The following is a 17,767-nucleotide window of genomic DNA, read 5'->3' as shown; positions in this document are numbered from 1 at the left end:
GGAGGAGGCAGTCTTGGGAACCATGCAGTTCCAGAGGGACGTCCCCTCCCTGTGGCTGTGGCGGTCACTATCACTGCTGCTGCTACTGGGCCTGGGGTTCTCCCAGACCCCCAGCTACAGGGATGCTGTGCTCCGAGCTGTGGATGACTTCAACCAGCAGTCCCTAGACACCAATCTCTACCGTCTCCTGGACCTGGATCCTGAGCCCCAAGGGGTGAGGCAGAGGAAGAGCCAAGATCTAATCCTTTTAGCGTCGTCTCTCCTTTTCTCAGGAGAAACTCCATAAATCTGTGCCTCTTTCCAGGCTGTCGGCTTTCAGCCTTTGGGATACTTGCTGTGGCACAAGATGCCTGGGGCTTCCATTCCAGGGACGGGGGTAGGGGCGTCGGGGGCAGAATCACTAGCTCTGGGATTGGCTCCCTTTGCTCTTCGTTTTTCCATATCCATTGAGGAACCCTACCTAGCCTTGAGGTTCCCAAGGACGTGCCTGATCCTCTAAGACCCTGTCCTTTTCCAGAAGGGGAGCTGCTCTGCGTTATAGCTGGCTGAGGGCTGTTCCCATTCACTGTGTGTGGGGGGAGAAAGGAGGGGGCTCCTTTTCTCTTCCCTCTGTACTTCAGCACTCGATCCTGTCTCAGCACTCAGCACGTGGTGATGGAGGGTCACCATGTTGGTACGCGTCAAGAAACCGATCCTTGAAGTTGAGACTGGGCCTGAGACGAGTCTCCTTACTTTCTCTCCTGACCAGGACGAGGATCCAGATACTCCCAAGTCTGTGAGGTTCCGAGTGAAGGAGACTGTATGTGGCAAGGCAGAGCGGCAGCTACCTGAGCAATGTGCCTTCAAGGAACAGGGGGTAAGGCAGAGGGCTGGGGGTGGGGGTCCCTCTTGTGGAACTAGTCAAGGAGTCCCCAGGGACTTCCATCCAGTAGACTAGGGTTTAGGGCTTATGGCAAATGAATTCTAGTTTGACCATGGGCTTTCCCTTCTAAGGTGGTGAAGCAGTGTATGGGGGCAGTCACCCTGAACCCGGCCGCTGATTCTTTTGACATCAGCTGTAACGAGGTGAGTAGGATGCAGGGCACGGTGAGGGGATGGAACACGGGTTATCCTGCGGACCAGTTAGTTCCTATTCCTACCTAGAGCAGAAAGAAGAGCCCCCCCCCCCAACCCCCTTGGCTCCTCCCTTGAGCCTGAACTTTAAGACTGGTTCTGTCATCCCTTAAAGTAGCGATTCTCAAAAGTTTGGCTCTTACTTGGGAGGCAGAGGTGGGAGGATCCCTATGGGTAGCCTTATCTACATAATGAATTCCAGGCCAGACATGGCTACATAGGAACTCAGATAGTTAGGGATGCAGATTCTTAGGCCTCGCTAAGACTGTTAGGACTCCAGGGTGAGGACTTTTTCACCGGGATCAAACACAACCTGCTGGATATTCCGAATTCCGCTGAAGCACAGAGCACTCTCTTAAGAGTATCTTCTCAGCCGGGCGCGGTGGCGCACGCCTTAAATCCCAGCACTCGGGAGGCAGAGGCAGGCGGATTTCTGAGTTCGAGGCCAACCTGGTCTATAAAGTGAGTTCCAGGATAGCCAGGGCTACACAGAGAAACCCTGTCTCGAAAAACCAAAAAAAAAAAAAAAAAAAAAAGAAGAAAGAAAAAAGTATGTTTTCTCAGATCCTTGGGAGCCCCTTGCTATTCCCAGACCCCGAGTTCTCATCTTTTATTGAGGTTAAGGATCCAACTGCGTGTCCCAAAGGCTGAAAAGGGTCTAGAGGCTCTTGGAGTATCCCAGAAGTGTGGTCTAGGTGGGGAAGGAACTTGGGTGGCCCTGGGACCAGCCTCACAAGAAACCCACTTCTTCTTGGTACACAGCCTGGTGCACAGCCCTTTCGGTTCAAGAAAATTTCCCGGCTGGCTGGACTTCTCCGCAAAGGTGGGGAGAAGATTGGTGAAAAGCTTAAGAAAATTGGCCAGAAAATTAAGAATTTTTTTCAGAAACTTGTACCTCAGCCAGAGTAGTAGGCCTGCCTTGGCCTGTTTCTGGATTCCTAAAATAATAAACTTGGTAAAAGAAACTTCTCTCAGTGGCTTTTGTATTCATCTAGTCTTTAACTGTGGAGGCTTTCTGAGCCCATGTACATGCTATAATCTTATGTGCTCTATGTGTGAGAGAAAGAGGAAGAAAGCTGTCCATTCAGGAGGTGTATGTAAGGCACACAGCAAGTCTTCCACTTACATTTATAGCTGGGCAGTGGGAGTGCTCATCTTTAATCCCAGACCTTGGGGGGTAAAGGCAGGTGGATCTCTGAGTCTGAGGTCAGCCTGGTCTACAGAGCAAGTTGTAAGATAGCCAAGGATACACAGAAAAACCCTGTTTTGAAACCCATTCCCCATCCCGACCCCTGCAAAAAATCTATTAGCTGGGTAGTCCACACCTTTAATTCCAGAACTTGGAAGTCAGAAGCAGGTGGATCTCTGGGTTCAAGGCTAGTCTGGCCTATAGAGTGAGTTCCAGGACAGCCAGAGCCAACCAGAGAAACCCTGTCTTAAAAAACCAAAGGGGGGGGGGGAGAAAGAAAAAGAAAAATGATTTATGTGTTTGCACACATGCTGCTCCCTGCAGAGGCTAGAAGAGATATCAGATCCTCTGGATCTAGAGTTTCAGGCAGTTGTGAAGCCCTCAAGTCCCCTTGCCAGATGTAGGTGCTGGGAACGAAACCCAGGGTCTTCTGCAAGAATAGCGGGTGCCTTAACCACTGATCCATCTCTCCAGTCCCAAAAACATCCATTTATTGCTTACCTATGTTTGACCTAACATCTGTACGACTGTCAGGTAAAATATTTTTAGGAATGCTGGTGGTGGTGCACACTTTCAGTCCCAGCACTGGAGAGGTAGAGGCCAGCCTGGTCTACAGAGATAGTCCCAGGAAAGCCAAGGCTACAGAGAAACATTGTCTCAAAAAAACAAAAGGAAACCAAATATATATATATATATATATTCAAAAAGGTCCCTAGTTTCCAAAGCTGGTGTCATCAGCTCTTTGTACACTCTCCTGAGGATTTTGTTGTTTTTGTTTTGAAACAGAGCCTCACTATGCAGACACAGCTGGCTTTGAACTTATAATTCTCCTGCCTGTTCTTCCCCAGAGCTGAGATTAAAGGTGCCACCATGATCAATTCCATCAATGTACTTTAAACACTTTAAATGTTATTCTATCTATCTATCTATCTATCTATCTATCTATCTATCTATCTATCTATCTATCTATCTATCTGTTTTATCTTCTTGTATGTCGTGCACCATACATGTGCCTGTGGTCAGAAGAGGGTGTCAGATTGACTGTTGTGAGCTGCCATGTGGGTGCTGGAAATCAAATCCAGGTCATCTGGAAGAGCAGTCAGTGGTCCTAACCTCTGAGCCATCTTGTCAGCCACAACCCTTATTTATTTATTTTTCTTTTTTATGGATTGTTTTTCAGTTCTTGTGTGTGTGTATGAGCATGGCTGCACATACTTGCATACTACAGCATGTGTATGGATGTCAGAGGACACTGTGGGAGTCAGTTTTGTGGGACCAAGGGGACTAGGAAGACCAGCCCTCTGGCTTCTGCATCACCAGACAGCATCCTGTCTTCAGGACTGCAGTGAGTGGCCTTAGAGGTCAGTGCTGGGCCTGAGCTACTGCTCCAGTAAGCCAACTGAAGAAACTGCAGCTTTGGCTCCAGAGGTCTCTAAGGGCATTAAGGGTATGAGGTTATGGTCCTCAGGTTCCCTTGGTCATTGTAAGACTGGAATGGGCTCACAGATTACTTTAGGTCTGTGGCTCTAACTACAGCCTCCACACTTCCCTGGGTCTGAAGCTTGGTTTCCAGAAGGCTCATAGAATCCATGGGTGGGGCTGGAGAGATGGCTCAGTGGTTAAGAGCACCGACTGCTCTTCCTAAGGTCCTGAGTTCAAATCCCAGCAACCACATGGTGGCTCACAACCATCCATGATGAGATCTGATGCTCTCTTCTGGTGCATCTGAAGACAGCTACAGTGTACTTAAATATATTAATAAATAAATCTTTAAAAAAAAAAAAGAATCCACGGGTGACCAAGGTTTTGACTCCTGGAGTGTTCAGCCTCGCCTGTGGTCCTGTTGGCATACAGCCAAGAAGGGACCATTTCTGCAACTCTTCCCATAGTCAACACCAGGAACTACCAGTTCTCAGAGCTGAACTTCATGCAGATATTCCTCTAGGAAGTCACAGAAAACAATATCCCAGTAAGCTCAGAAAAAGAAGTCATGACAACCACAGCCCAACAGAAAAATTCAACATAAAGACATGACACAAACCATCACTTATGGCCTGGTACCAACCAAAACACTCCCTGTAAGGGAGTTGAGACTTACAGACAGCTTGGTTCTTGACTAAGGGTTTTATCCTCAGTGTGTCAGAAAGCTCTTTCAAGATCTGTCTTCAGGACACAACTCTGAATCCAATAGTTTTGATCTGTTCCCTGTATCTGGTTGTGCCTATCTGGAACTGCTTTCACCTCATTGAACTGGCCTGATTCCATTTGAGTTCCATCCTGCTTTCTTCATCTCTTTCAGTGTAAATTCATCACTTGAATTTGCTTCTAATAGGGAAATCTGATGTGGTCTTAACTTTTATCTTGTTTCATCTGTTGTTTTATTTATTTAATTTTATTTATTAATTATTATGTGTGGAGCAGCTCAGGATGACTGGGGGTATGTATAACTAATTATGTCTGCAATGACTACTTCCAAATAGACTCACATTCTGAAATATTTGGAATTAGGAATTCAGCTTATAAACAGGTAGGGAGTATACAATTCAGGCCACCAGTGTTGTGCAGTCACATCTTTGAGATACTGACCTGTAAGAGCATGTATCGACTAGGAACTTGGGCTTGGAGCTGTACATGCATGCTGAAATGGGATGATCTAGATCAGTGGGTTTGATGTTAGATCTAGAGCTTAGCTTTTAGCAGTGTGCTCAGATCTCACACCTGGATGTATTGCTTGGTAGATGGCTTTGGTTGTGGATTTGCACCTAAGATATGGACTTCAAGTCTTAGAGCTGAATGTCACTGCAGAACAAAGGCTGGCTTTGAACACACAGAAACCCACCTACCTTCTGAGTGCTGGCATTAAAGGTATGTGCCACCACATCCTAGAATCTTTACCCTCTAACTCAGACAGAAGCAAAAGCTTCCTGAACTGTAATATGGGCCTGTCCTCTGGGCACCTGAAACACAATGTGTCGACCAGCTCAGGATGACTGGCCATAACTGATTCATTCACCCAATGACTACAGACGTGCAAGTGAGCCTGGGTGAAAGTAACAGAATCACAGTCAGCTGACAGATCTCCAGGAATAATCTCTGGCGTTTCAGACCGTCGACATTCGATGTAATGCCACAAAGCCTTAACGGTCATGTTGATGTAATGGAGGTTTAACTACCTTTAGTACCTTTGTGGAAATCAGAAATCCTGCCTTATTAACCAGTCTCATGAAAACACACCTTCACTGGGCAGAGGCAGAGGCAGAGAGGCAGAGAGACAGAGAGGCAGAGGCAGAGGCAGAGAGGCAGAGAGGCAGAGAGGCAGAGAGGCAGAGAGGCAGAGAGGCAGAGAGGCAGAGAGGCAGAGAGGCAGAGGCAGAGGCAGAGAGGCAGAGGCAGAGGCAGAGAGGCAGAGAGGCAGAGAGGCAGAGGCAGAGAGGCAGAGAGGCAGAGGCAGAGGCAGAGAGGCAGAGGCAGAGGCAGAGAGGCAGAGGCAGAGAGGCAGAGAGGCAGAGAGGCAGAGTGGCAGAGGCAGAGAGGCAGAGGCAGAGAGGCAGAGAGGCAGAGAGGCAGAGGCAGAGAGGCAGAGAGGCAGAGAGGCAGAGGCAGAGGCAGAGAGGCAGAGGCAGAGAGGCAGAGAGGCAGAGGCAGAGAGGCAGAGAGGCAGAGAGGCAGAGAGGCAGAGGCAGAGAGGCAGAGGCAGAGGCAGAGAGGCAGAGAGGCAGAGAGGCAGAGGCAGAGGCAGAGAGGCAGAGGCAGAGAGGCAGAGAGGCAGAGGCAGAGGCAGAGAGGCAGAGAGGCAGAGAGGCAGAGGCAGAGAGGCAGAGAGGCAGAGGCAGAGAGGCAGAGAGGCAGAGGCAGAGGCAGAGAGGCAGAGAGGCAGAGAGGCAGAGGCAGAGGCAGAGAGGCAGAGGCAGAGAGGCAGAGAGGCAGAGGCAGAGAGGCAGAGGCAGAGGCAGCTTGCTTCAAAGAGGTGCCTTTTTCTAGGACAAAGCCCCATGCTTAGACACACAGCATGGTCTGGGTCTACACTGAACTTTGGTGAGTGAATGCACTTATGTGCTACACAATCAACCTGCCGAGAGAGACTCACATGAGTCGCTCTTTACTTAGCACAGACAGAAACCCTGCTTCAGGGCAGATGCAGGGACTCCCACGAGGGACAGAGAGAAAGCTTGCACAGGAGTACTGCCAGCCTGGAGCATTCGGAAGCAGAATTTATTAAGGAAGCCAGGTCGGATGCTGGTTACCCAGGCACTGCATTTTCCTGACTAGTCAACAGGCAGGCTCTTTCTTGAGGAAGGAGGATAGTCCTTTGTAAAAAGAGGCGTCACCATCCTTCCTGAACACCCATGAGTACTCCACAGGAGAGGTAGATAGAACTGGACTGCAGCAGCTGAGCTGTGGTCGGCTAGACCTGCCAGCTCATGGAGGGGTCCAACAGGGACAGTGCCTTCAGACCACCTTCCCTGACCCTAGGAGGAAGGGCTGAACACTGCGACCAGTCCTCGGGACTTTACTTGGCTGGGTCTCCTAGGTTTTGTTAGGTTGTTTGTGGCCTCCTGTTTCAGCTGCACAGTGGATACCTTCCTCTGGACTGTAGTGCACAGGACCACACCGCAGCTGGGGTTCCTCCTCCTCATACCAGCGCTGTTCACTGAAGTCAGGGAAGAAGGCTGCAATCTCTCTGCTGGCGGAAACCACGGAGTCTATGAGAAGAGGAGAGGTAGAGAAGAACTACTTAGGAGGTTGAGGCAGGAGGACTGTAAGATTGGGACCATGGCTCAGAGAATAAGACAGACAAGAGAAGGGACTATCATAGGGAATGTAGGGTGGAGGCAAGCATGACACAGTCGTAGTCAGGCTCAGAAAACTGAGCCACTCAGTCCTGGGGTATATAAAGGGAGCTCACAGGCCACATGGCTGACACCATGACATCTACAAAGGGCCAGAAATATATGGAACAACGCTCAACGGAGGGAGCCCTGGCTGTCAATCTCTCCATGTGGATAACTCACTGGCCCCAAGACGTCCTTCCTCACCTGTGGCTGTGGACGAGAGCTTTAGACTCACCTGAGCCATGGGTAGTATTTCGGGTGTCAGTGAGGCCCAAACTTCCACGAATTGAATCTGGGGCTATATAGCGTGCTCGAAATACTCTGGTGGGTCCCATCAGTGTCCTCCAAAGTTGGATGGCATCTTTGTGGGCAAGGATATAGGCTCGGATTGGCCCACTGAGAATAAAAGAAGGGATGTGACTACCTAGTCTAGGACATGTTTGTGAGCAGGGCAAGAATAAAAGCGAACTGTACATTCTGAGAGTTACTTTCCCTTTCTAGTGAGTACTGGTGCTGGCATAAGAAGAAAGTGACGGGCAGAGGTGACTGCTGAAGTGATCAGCAGGATTGCTAGGCAGCACCCAGCAGTGCTCTACCCCAGCTGCTGGTCCAGCAGCTAAGCAGCACCCAGCAGAGCCCCACCCCAGCCGCTGGTCCAGTAACCACAGAAGAGGTGCCCAGTGGGTTAGTGTAGCGCAGTCATGTTTCTTTAGGCTTGACAGTGGTAAGTGGAATCGACAGTTCTATTCACGGGGAGGAGGAGGTATCTCATAGCATTTAAATAGATTGGGCCAAAATTAGAAGTACCTTGTCATGAACTCCACCAGCCGCTGATAGAAAAAACGCCCTGCGAAGAGAGAGTACCTGCATGGAGACCCTGGTGCCCAAGAGAAGGTTCTCACTTTTCACTCCCTGTAATGCCACACCATTTAGTTTACAGAGAAATAACAGGAAGCTTGGAGCCTGGCATTTCTGAGTGTGGAACTAGACTGCCACTCACAGTCTGTATGGTTTTGATTGAGTTATCACCTTCTCTGAAAGTCTTTCCAATTCTGTGTCCTGAGGATATAACAGCAACTAGCTATGATTTGGGAAAAATTTTTACCTTTCTCTCTGTGTGTGTGTGTGTGTCTGTGTGTGTGTGTGAGAGAGAGAGAGAGAGAAAGAGAGAGAGAGGGAGAGAGAGAGAGAGATGGGAGGATAAGAGAGAGAGAGAGGGGTGGGGGGGATGGTCTCTCTACATAACTCTAGCTGGCATGGAACTCAAATGTACACCAGGCTGGCCTTGAACTCACAGAGATCCACCTGCTGTATATTTTTTTCTGAAAAACAACAACAACAACAAACCAAAGCAAAACTGTTTTTCTTGAGACCACCTGTGTTGTGCATACCTTTAACCTTGGCATTTAAGAGGCAGAACTCTGTGAGTTTGAGGTTAGCCTGGTCTACAGAGTGAGTTCCAAGGCTACACAGTGAGACCCTGATTTAAAAAAACAAAAAACAAACAAACAAACAGAAGAACAGCCGGGCGGCGGTGGTGCACGCCTTTAATCCCAGCACTTGGGAGGCAGAGGCAGGTAGATTTCTGAATTTGAGGCCAGCCTGGTCTACAGAGTGAGTTCCAGGACAGTCAGGGCTATACAGAGAAACCCTGTCTTGAAAAAAAATAAAAAAACCAAAAAAAAAAAAAAAACCCAAAACCAAAACAAAACCAAGCAAACAAACAAACAAACCCCCAACCAACCAAACAAAAAAACCCCAAATGTTTGGGTAATGATGGCATAGGCCTTTAATCCCAATACTTGGGAGGCAGAGGCAGGTGGAACTCTGTGAGTTCGAAGCCAGCCTGGTTTACAGAGTGAGTTCCAGGGCAGCCAAGGCTACACAGAGAAACTCTGTCTCAAAAAACCAAAAGAAAACAAAACAAAAAAATTGATGAAGGAAAAGGTTTATTGAATACACTGCCTGCAAAAAGCAGTGGGGCAGTACCTAGAATACCACCTGCCACCTCCTTTTCTAAGTTTGAGAAAACTAAGTGAAATGCTAAGCATAAGGGAAACACTTGACAACGATAAATGTTCACTCAGTGTTAATTACTGATATTACCAAGACATTAAAGCACATTTCTGATTGGGACTCTACAGGAAATCTCTTCTGGGAATAGAAAGTTCCGATTATAAGGAGAAGTCTGTGTGAAACAAACAAGAAGAGTCCGGGAGATGGCTCGGGCAGTAAAAGGCCTGCATTACAGGAGTGAGGACCAGAGCTGGAATCCCAGAACACATACACAGGCCAGGCATGGGCCACATATTGGCAAACCAAAGCTTGAGGCAGATGGATGCTTGGGGCTCAGGGACCATCCAGCCTCATCTATTTGTCAAGTTTTAGGCCATAGATGAGACCCCGGTCGGGGGGGTGGAGGGGGAGTAGACGGTGTCTGTGACTGACATCTAAGGTTGTCCTCTTGCCTGTACATGTACACCTGTACACTTCACATATATATGCATGTGCACCACATACATGCGCACGCACACACACACACACCACACATATGCACACCATGCACACGTGTGTGCTCATGTCTACACCGTAACGAAGACCACCAGCCTCACCTTCATGCTCTCGGTAAAACCTCCGGCAGTCCTCCAGCTTCCACTGCAGTTCCCTCGTTCGTACAATGAGGAACTTGTTGCTCAGAATCTGCTGATGAACAGCCTGGAGAACCAACCACCCCAGAGATGAGAATCAATCAAGCTATCCAAAGGATCGCTGAAGTGTCGGTGCTGCTGAGGAGTGTTAGGGTCCAGATGTTGAGTACCCCGCCACCTACGCTCATGTGTTAAGGGCAGCTGACCACACTTTCGCAGGGCCGTGTTAACTTGAGAAGGTGTCCTTCCTCAAGGAGGCATCATCAGGAGGGAGGTCTTGAAGAGGACCCTGGGACTGAGCCTGTACACACTTCACACCCCAGCCCATGCCTCGAGTACTTCTCAACGGTGCTCATCCTAAACACAGGCTCAGAGACACAGGACCAAGCAGCTCTGGACTAAAACCCGTGAACCTTTAGGTAATGAATCTTCCCTAAGTTTAGGTGTGGCCCAGTGGCGGAAAGCTGACTAACACAGTGGGTCAGAAGAAAAAGAGGGGCAAAGGTCAAGGTCGCAGTTATACTGCTAGAGCATGAACCTGGGGTATGTGGAGACAGGAAATAATGTCCCTAGGCCCCACCAGCCAGAACAGCTGTGATTCTTTTGAATGGCCCTTCCCCGTTCTCCTCGTTCTCTCTACACTGTCACAGTTGATTAAAAACTACATAGCTTATTCATGTGCCATGCTCTGATCAGAAAGGTCTGAGTGGCTTCTACTGTGGAACAAAGCATGGGCACCTTAGCTCAGTGTTCACGGCTGTACTTTCCTTACCGTCTACCTCTTCTCTCTGGTTCTCCCACCCCAGGGAGCTGGCCCCGCATCACTGTCTCCCTCTGCTCTCCTGGCACGATCAGTTTGCTCATCCTCCGAGGCCTGAGTCCTACCATTCTGGAGTGCTGAATACTGTATTTCCTGCTGTTTCCTCTGGTCTACGCACTACAGGGAGCCTACTGAGTTCCTAACCTTACGATAACTCACAGCCTAGTTCTCAGGAGAACCCTTTCCTAATACTAGAATTCATTGATCTCTTGTCATTCTGTTTCACGCTGTTTAGTCTCTCCTTCTTGTCAATCCCATTCATTCTACCATTTCAGATGGCTGTAATGATTTCCAGAAACTGATCATCAGCTCAGGTCTTCCACCCTTGTCCTCAGGTCTGTGAGTGTGACAATGTATCTTAGTCAGGGTTTCTATTCCTGCACAAACACCATGACCAAGAAGTAAGTTGGGGAGGAAAGGGTTTATTCAGCTTACACTTCCCAAACTGCTGTTCATCACCAAGGAAGTCAGGACTGGAACTCAAGCAGGTCAGGAAGCAGAAGCTGATGCAGAGGCCATGGAGGGATGCTACTTACTGGCTTGCTTCCCCCAGCTTGCTCAGCCTGCTCTCTTAAAGAATCCAAGACTACCAGCCAGGTATTGCACCATCCTCCATGGGCCTTCCCCCCTTGATCACCAACCTAGAAAATGCCTTACAGTTGGATCTCATGGAGGCACTTCCCCAACTGAAGCTTCATTCTCTGTGATAATTCCAGCCTGTGTCAAGTTGACACAAAACTAGCCAGTACACAATGTTTTTATGTAAGGGGATTTTGAAGATACAATTTAGGTTACTAATAAGTTGATTATGCTGTAGCTAAAAGGGCAGTTTACCTGCTTGGATTAAATAGTCACACAAAGGGCCAGCAAGACGGTTCAGTGGGTAAAGGTGCTTCCTGTCAACCCTGAGGGCCCCAAGTTCAATCCCCAAGATCGACATTGTAGAAGTGAAGAACCAATTTTCCTTAAGCTGTCCTCCGACCTGCACACATACATCATCACACACACATGACACGGCTGTCATTCTCTCTCTTATACACACACAAAATAAACAAACAAATACATGTAATAAAAAGCCACCCAGCCCTTTAAAAGCAGTTTTCTCTGGCCAGGGTTGAAAGTTAGGGTAGCTGCACCACTGCTGTGTCTCGGACACGTGTGAGGACACGTGTGAGGACCGTGAGTTATCTCTGGAGACAGTTGTTCCTGCCTGACGGCTGACAAGCACACAGCTCGTATGAACCACACTCTGCCAGGAGCTCAGCAATCCTGGAGCTGGAAACTCCCTAGACATTTTTTTATTTTTATATTTTCTGAGACAGGGTTTCTCTGTGTAGTCCTGGCTGGCCTAGAACTCATTCTGTAGACCAGGCTGGCCACGAACTCAGATCTCTGCCTGTCTCTGCCTCCTGAGTGCTGGGACTAAAGGCGTGTGCCACCACCACCTAGGTAATACCTATCTTGTCTTTGGGCTCAGGATACCCTAAGCATGAGATACCCCAGGAAAACGTACTGGACCTCTAAACTATGAAATTGTGAGACAATAAACAATATGATTAAAAAACCCGTTTTTATTATTTTATGAGGTGTTTTACCCTTAAGTATTTCCATGTAGCACATACATGCCCAGAATCTGAGGAAGCCAGAGAGGGGGTTGGATTCCCTGGAGCTGGAGTTACTAATAGTTCTGAGCCAACATATAGGTTCTGGGAAGCAAACCCAGGTCCTCTGGAAGAGTACCTGGTGCTCTTAAGTGCTGAGTCTCTCTAGCCTGAAATGAGTGGTGGTTTAAGCTATCAAGTCTGGAACATAGCAGCTTGTAACTAATATGTATATACAAACGTATACATATATAGTATGTAAAACTAAATAATCAGGCTTTTTTTTTTTTGTTTTTTCGAGACAGGGTTTCTCTGTGTAGCCCTGGCTGTCCTGGAACTCACTCTGTAGACCAGGCTGGCCTCGAACTCAGAAATCCACCTGCCTCTGCCTCCCAAGTGCTGGGATTAAAGGCGTGCGCCACCACCGCCTGGCTAAATAATCAGTTAAAAAAAATATATGTTAAACTAATATAACACACACATACACAAAGAGAGAGACTAATACTAGGTTTTTTTTTTTGTTTGTTTGTTTGTTTACAATTGGGGTTGGGCACCATGGAATACATCTTTAATCCTAGTACTTGTGAGCTTTAGGTCAAACTGGTCTACAGAGCAAGTTCCAGGCCAGCTGTAGCTACACAATAACCTTGTTTCTAAACAAAGAAAAAAGAATATAAAATAAATAGAAAATAATGCAAAACCCTCTATTTCCTGTATTTTAGATATGCTCTAACTTTCTATAGCCTTCTAGGGTCAGACTCTGTGGCTCTTAGCTTTTTTTTTTCTTCTTTTCTTTTCTTTTTCTGAGACAGGGTTTCTCTGTGTAGCTGTGGATATCATAGAGCTTGCTCTGTAGACCAGGCCTGCCTCTGCCTCCCAGGTGCTGGGAGGACCAAAGGCATGCGTCACCATGCTCAGCTAGCTTTGCTCTTTTCTCTTTTCTTTTCTTTTCTTTTCTTTTCTTTTCTTTTCTTTTCTTTTCTTTTCTTTTCTTTCTCTCCCCCTCTCTCTCTCCCTTCCTTCCTTTCTTTTTTTATTTTTTTTATTTTTTATTTTTATTTTATTTTTTTTTTTTATTTTTTTTGAGACAGGGTTTCTCTGTGTAGCCCTGGCTGTCCTGGAACTCACTTTGTAGACCAGGCTGGCCTCGAACTCAGAAATCCGCCTGCCTCTGCCTCCCAAGTGCTGGGATCAAAGGTGTGCGCCACCACCACCCGGCTCTCCTTTCTTTTTTTAAAAAAAATTATGTAAATGAGTACACACTTGTAGCTGGACAGATAGTTGTGCGCCTTCATCTGGTTGTTGAGAATTGAATTTAGGACCTCTGCTTGCTCTGGTCAACCCCACTTGCTCAGTCCCTGCTCGCTCCAGCCCAAAGATTTATTTATTATTATAAATAATACACTGTAGCTGTCTTCAAGTGCACTAGAAGAGGGCGTCACATCTCATTATAGGTGGTTGTGAGCCACCATGTGGTTGCTGAGATTTGAACTCAGGACCTTCAGAAGAGCAGTCAGTGCTCTTACCCACTGAGCCATCTTATTAGCTAGGGCTTTTCCTCGTAACTGCTATTATTATTAACTGCATTTGTGTGTATTTGTGTGTGTGTGTGTGCGTGTGTGTGTGTGTGTAGAGGTTAGATGACAACTTATAAGAGTTGTTCTCCCCTTCCACTATCTGGGATGTAGAGGTCAGACTCAGGCTTTAACAGGCTGAGCAATCAAGCTGGTCCATCTAGGTTTTCAACCTCAGCATCTACCACATGACTGAAGTGTTTGTTGCCACAAGTGGCCCTGAGTCACCTGAGCAGTGCAGTGGAGACTTCGGGTTCATTCTTACCTCCAGGATCAGTGGGTGGGCAACTGCATCAGGCTTGATCAGGGCTAGTGTGAGCTGAAGAGCTTGGGGACTTCGCAAGATGGAGGTCATCTCTGCCCTGGCATCAGAGAGCTGGGTTAAGGACTACGCAGCATTGAGCTCTCAGCACCTTCTACCTGGAAAGAGGTAGCCTTGCAAGCCCAGTAGGGCTTTCACCCGACACTCACAGAGCTATACTCTGTGTTATACTGTAAGGCTGTATGACACTCATTCACTTTCCTATTTGCACTCATGAGATCGTGGAGGGGACACCCAGGTTACCCTGTGAGACACACGTTCGGGTTACACAAGTATAAAGGCACTAGGGAGCTTTCCACTGAAGAGGAATTAAGCTGAGCACAGGCACTGACTTGGTCAATACTTCCCTTATCTTCTAAACTCTTCTGTGTTTTAAGCAAGGTTTATGATGTCTACACTTTTGAACAGTCTAGCCATAAGACTGCAATGACTGGCTCTACTTTTTTTCCCCTTGGGTTTTCTTTTTTTCTTTTTTAAAAAGATTTTATTTATTGTTACATGTAGGTATACTATGGCTGTCTTCAGACACATCAGAAGAGGACGTCGGATCTCATTACAGATGGTTTGGAGCCACCATATGGTTGCTGGGATTTGAACTCAGGACCTTTTGAAGAACAGTCAGTGCTCTTATCCACTGAGCCATCTCACCAGCACCTCCCTTGGTTTTTCAAGAGAGGGTTTCTCTGTGTAGCCCTGGCTGCCCTGGGACTCACTCTGTAGACCAGGCTGGCCTCGAACTCAGAAATCTGCTTGCTTCTGTCTCCTTTGAGCACTAGGATTAAAGGCTGTGCCACCACCGGTGGACTTGACTGCCTCTACTTGTGAGGTCCTATTTTCTAGCCATCTTCTATCCACTGTAGAATTGGAAGGATAATAATAAAGCTTCATGGCCACACACCACTTCTTATCTACCATTATATGTCATGCATATGTATTTATCATTTCTATCTGTCTACAAATACAGAGAAGGTGTCCAGGGCCACACACTGGGCACAATCAGGTAACATTCTCATTATTTTTAGCCTGAATATAGCTTAGCAGCCATGGTAGTTGTACCAGGGTTAAGAGCAAAACAAAGAAACTATGCTAATGTTTCTTCTGCTCAAATCTTCTTTACAGCTTACACTGGATGTTCCATTTTAACTATGGAGCCAAGCCTCACCTAACCAGTACGGGAACAGCACACCCATTTAACCTAATAATATTCTAGATGGTCACATGGCACAGTGGCCATGGGGATGTCCTTGAGACTCCCAGTTCCTCACTCTCCACACTATTACCAAGTTCTGAGAATCTCACCTCTACAAATTTGTAAGGACAAAAACGTCCATACAAGTTGGGCAGTGGTGGAGCACGCCTTTAATCCCAGCACTTGGGAGGCAGAGGCAGGTGGACTTCTAAGTTCGAGGCCAGCCTGGTCTACAGAGTGAGTTCCAGGACAGCCAGGGCTACACAGAGAAACCCTGTCTCGAAAAACCAAAACCAGAAAAAAAAAGTCCATACAAATCTTTTCCTTATAATTACCATTACCCCTTTGTCTTGGACTTCTGTGACACCCTCTGTGATGGTGTCTAAACTTTACTCTCGCCACTCTGCAAATCTGTGCTAAAGAACATTACAGCTACTGGAATGAAAGCTAATCATATAGACTCCTCTTTAACCCTCCAAAGGATATTCTGATTTTTGAAGACAAAGGTCCTCACACAGACTCTGGGACGTTAACCTGCCCTTTTTGGCACTTCTGTCCCTGGGCACTCCTCTGGGTTCATGTGGTGCACCTTACTTCTTCTGCTCCAGTGTCATAGGTGTTTTCAGTCCCATGCCTTTCTGGCCTGACTATCTTCGTGTAAGGACGTGTTCCCATCCTCTCCCCCCAGCCCCCAAGTTCCACTCCCTGCTTATCTCCCACTTGCCCATTTGCACTCGGCTCACGTCTGCAGTCATACTTTCTCAATGCTTCCTTCGGTTACATAGTCCACATAAAGGACAGCTTCATGAAAGCACAAGTCCGCTTTGCTCACCATCTTCACCTCAGTCCCTCCGCAGGGTGCCTAGTACATACCTGGATTTCCACAGATCTTAGCTGGATGAATCAGTGCATGAACCTGATCTAGCCATTCCAAGGCCAGGCTGCTAAGGGGTCTCCTGGGAGGACCGGCGATCTGTAGAGAGGGTGTGGTTCCAGTTAGGTTAGGGCTGTCTTAGTTATTGGTTTACAAGAAAGTGCTGCCAAGCAAAGAAACTGGCTTGACTTTGTCAACCGATCAGACATTTACACGTTTTACAAGTTGCCTGGCCAACTGAGGAAGCCACTACTTTAGCGCCCACGCTAGTCACGTGGTCGCTGGCCCGTCAACTCCACTTCTGCAGCCACACCTCCTACTCGTCTCCCTCCCTCCCCAGCCGCCCCCTAAGTCTTGGCTCCCAACCCTCCTATTGCCCTCGTATTCTAGGACACAACCGAACAACCTGGGCTTCTCTACTACAGGCCGAAGCCCACACCAGACTCAGTTATTCGGTCTCCAAAGCGAGCCCGGGTTCTGGGTTCACCTGGTACTCCCGCCAATCCTCCTGGTCACCAGGCACTGAGCAAGATAGCCCACGGGTCCTTTGGGGTCCTTCAGGCACGCGGCAGGGCAGCCCTCCGGATCCTGCAGTCTGGCGCTGCACGCCTGGTGGGCTAGAGAGATCTGTTGCGGCGCCGGCAGCTTGTTTACACAGCGTATCTTCCTCAGGAAAGTCCATTTCTTTATTTTTTTTAAAGGCTTTAATTTAAAAATTTTTTACGTGTAAGCGTATTCTGCCTGCGCATGTATGTTTCACGTGCGTTCCTTGTGCCTATGAAACCAGGAGAGGGCGCTGGATCCTCTGGAACCTGATGGCTGTGAGCTTAGACCTGGGTATTGGGAATATAACCCAGGTTCCCATGAAGAGCAGTCTGTGCCGTACCCTTAACCACTGAGCTATCTCTCTAGTGTGAAAATCCATTTATTATGATGTTTTGCCTGTAGGTATGTCTGGGTACAGCACCAGGGTGACTGGTGCCAGTAGAGGCCAGAAAGGGCTGTCAGCTGGAACTGAAGTTACAGATGTTTTGAACCATTGTGTGGGTTCTGGTATCGAACCCACCTTCTCTGCAAGATCAGTGAGTGCTCTTAAACACTGAGCCATCTCTCCAGTCTGAAAGTTCATTTTTTGTCTGTCTGCCTGTCCTGCTGGTGAAGGCATGAGTTCATTTCTGCTTTCACGGGATGAGAATAACCTTACTATATACCTGCAGTCAGGCATCTTGTTTTAATTTTACTTCCCAGGCCGGCCATGCCCAAGTTTACTTACTTTCTTTTTTTTTTTTTTTTTAATAATATTATTATTTATTTTATGTATATGGGTGCACTGTAGCTGTACAGATGGTTGTGAGCCTTCATGTGGTTGTTGGGAACTGAATTTTTAGGACCTTTGCTCACTCTGATCAGCCCCACTTGCTCTGGTCCACTTCGCTCGCTCAGGTACACTGTAGCTGTCTTCAGACGTACCAGAAGAGGGTGTCAGATCTCATTACGGATGGTTGTGAGCCACCATGTGGTTGCTGGGATTTGAACTCAGGACCTTTGGAAGAGCAGTCAGTGCTCTTACCCACTGAGCCATCTCACCAGCCCCCCAAGTTTACT

General features: G+C 47.7%; 2 protein-coding genes across 6 annotated transcripts; one reads left to right on the top strand and one right to left on the bottom strand.

The window, feature by feature from the left end:
• On the top strand, positions 1 to 2,080 carry Camp (cathelicidin antimicrobial peptide). The gene is made up of 4 exons (NM_009921.2): positions 1 to 214; positions 749 to 856; positions 994 to 1,065; positions 1,876 to 2,080. The coding sequence occupies exons 1-4, from the start codon at positions 23 to 25 to the stop codon at positions 2,020 to 2,022; spliced, it is 519 nt and encodes a 172-aa protein (NP_034051.2). The 5' UTR covers positions 1 to 22; the 3' UTR covers positions 2,023 to 2,080.
• A 4,402-nt stretch (positions 2,081 to 6,482) lies between these two features.
• Positions 6,483 to 16,735, bottom strand: Nme6 (NME/NM23 nucleoside diphosphate kinase 6). 5 transcript variants are annotated; one of them, XM_006512198.4, is made up of 7 exons: positions 16,650 to 16,735; positions 16,162 to 16,261; positions 14,043 to 14,197; positions 9,747 to 9,849; positions 7,942 to 7,981; positions 7,370 to 7,530; positions 6,483 to 7,005 (listed from the first exon to the last, which is right to left on the bottom strand). In XM_006512198.4, exons 3-7 carry the CDS (start codon positions 14,130 to 14,132, stop codon positions 6,830 to 6,832), a joined length of 570 nt encoding a protein of 189 aa, XP_006512261.1. In that variant the 5' UTR covers positions 14,133 to 14,197; positions 16,162 to 16,261; positions 16,650 to 16,735; the 3' UTR covers positions 6,483 to 6,829. The 5 variants fall into 5 exon arrangements, with proteins under 5 accessions (XP_006512261.1, XP_006512260.1, XP_006512262.1 ...); XM_006512197.1 differs by having other exon boundaries at positions 14,043 to 14,139; positions 16,569 to 16,690; NM_018757.1 differs by having other exon boundaries at positions 6,496 to 7,005; positions 14,043 to 14,139; positions 16,650 to 16,663.
• Positions 16,736 to 17,767: the final 1,032 nt, after the last annotated feature.

The sequence above is a fragment of the Mus musculus genome, chromosome 9 (assembly GCF_000001635.26).
Source record: "Mus musculus strain C57BL/6J chromosome 9, GRCm38.p6 C57BL/6J".
NCBI lineage: Eukaryota > Metazoa > Chordata > Mammalia > Rodentia > Muridae > Mus > Mus musculus.
The sequence above is the reverse complement of the archived record's forward strand: the minus strand, read 5'-3'. Positions and strand labels throughout refer to the sequence as shown.

Coding starts and splice junctions, on each gene's coding strand:
- Camp (NM_009921.2), top strand. CDS start 23: ATGCAGTTCCAGAGGGACGTCCCCTCCCTGTGGCTGTGGCGGTCACTA. Junction 857..993: donor GTGCCTTCAAGGAACAGGGG/GTAAGGCAGAGG, acceptor TTCCCTTCTAAG/GTGGTGAAGCAGTGTATGGG. Junction 1,066..1,875: donor TTGACATCAGCTGTAACGAG/GTGAGTAGGATG, acceptor CTTGGTACACAG/CCTGGTGCACAGCCCTTTCG.
- Nme6 (XM_006512198.4), bottom strand. CDS start 14,132: ATGACCTCCATCTTGCGAAGTCCCCAAGCTCTTCAGCTCACACTAGCC. Junction 7,982..9,746: donor GTTTTACCGAGAGCATGAAG/GTGAGGCTGGTG, acceptor CTCTCTTCGCAG/GGCGTTTTTTCTATCAGCGG. Junction 7,006..7,369: donor AAATACTACCCATGGCTCAG/GTGAGTCTAAAG, acceptor CTCTTCTCATAG/ACTCCGTGGTTTCCGCCAGC.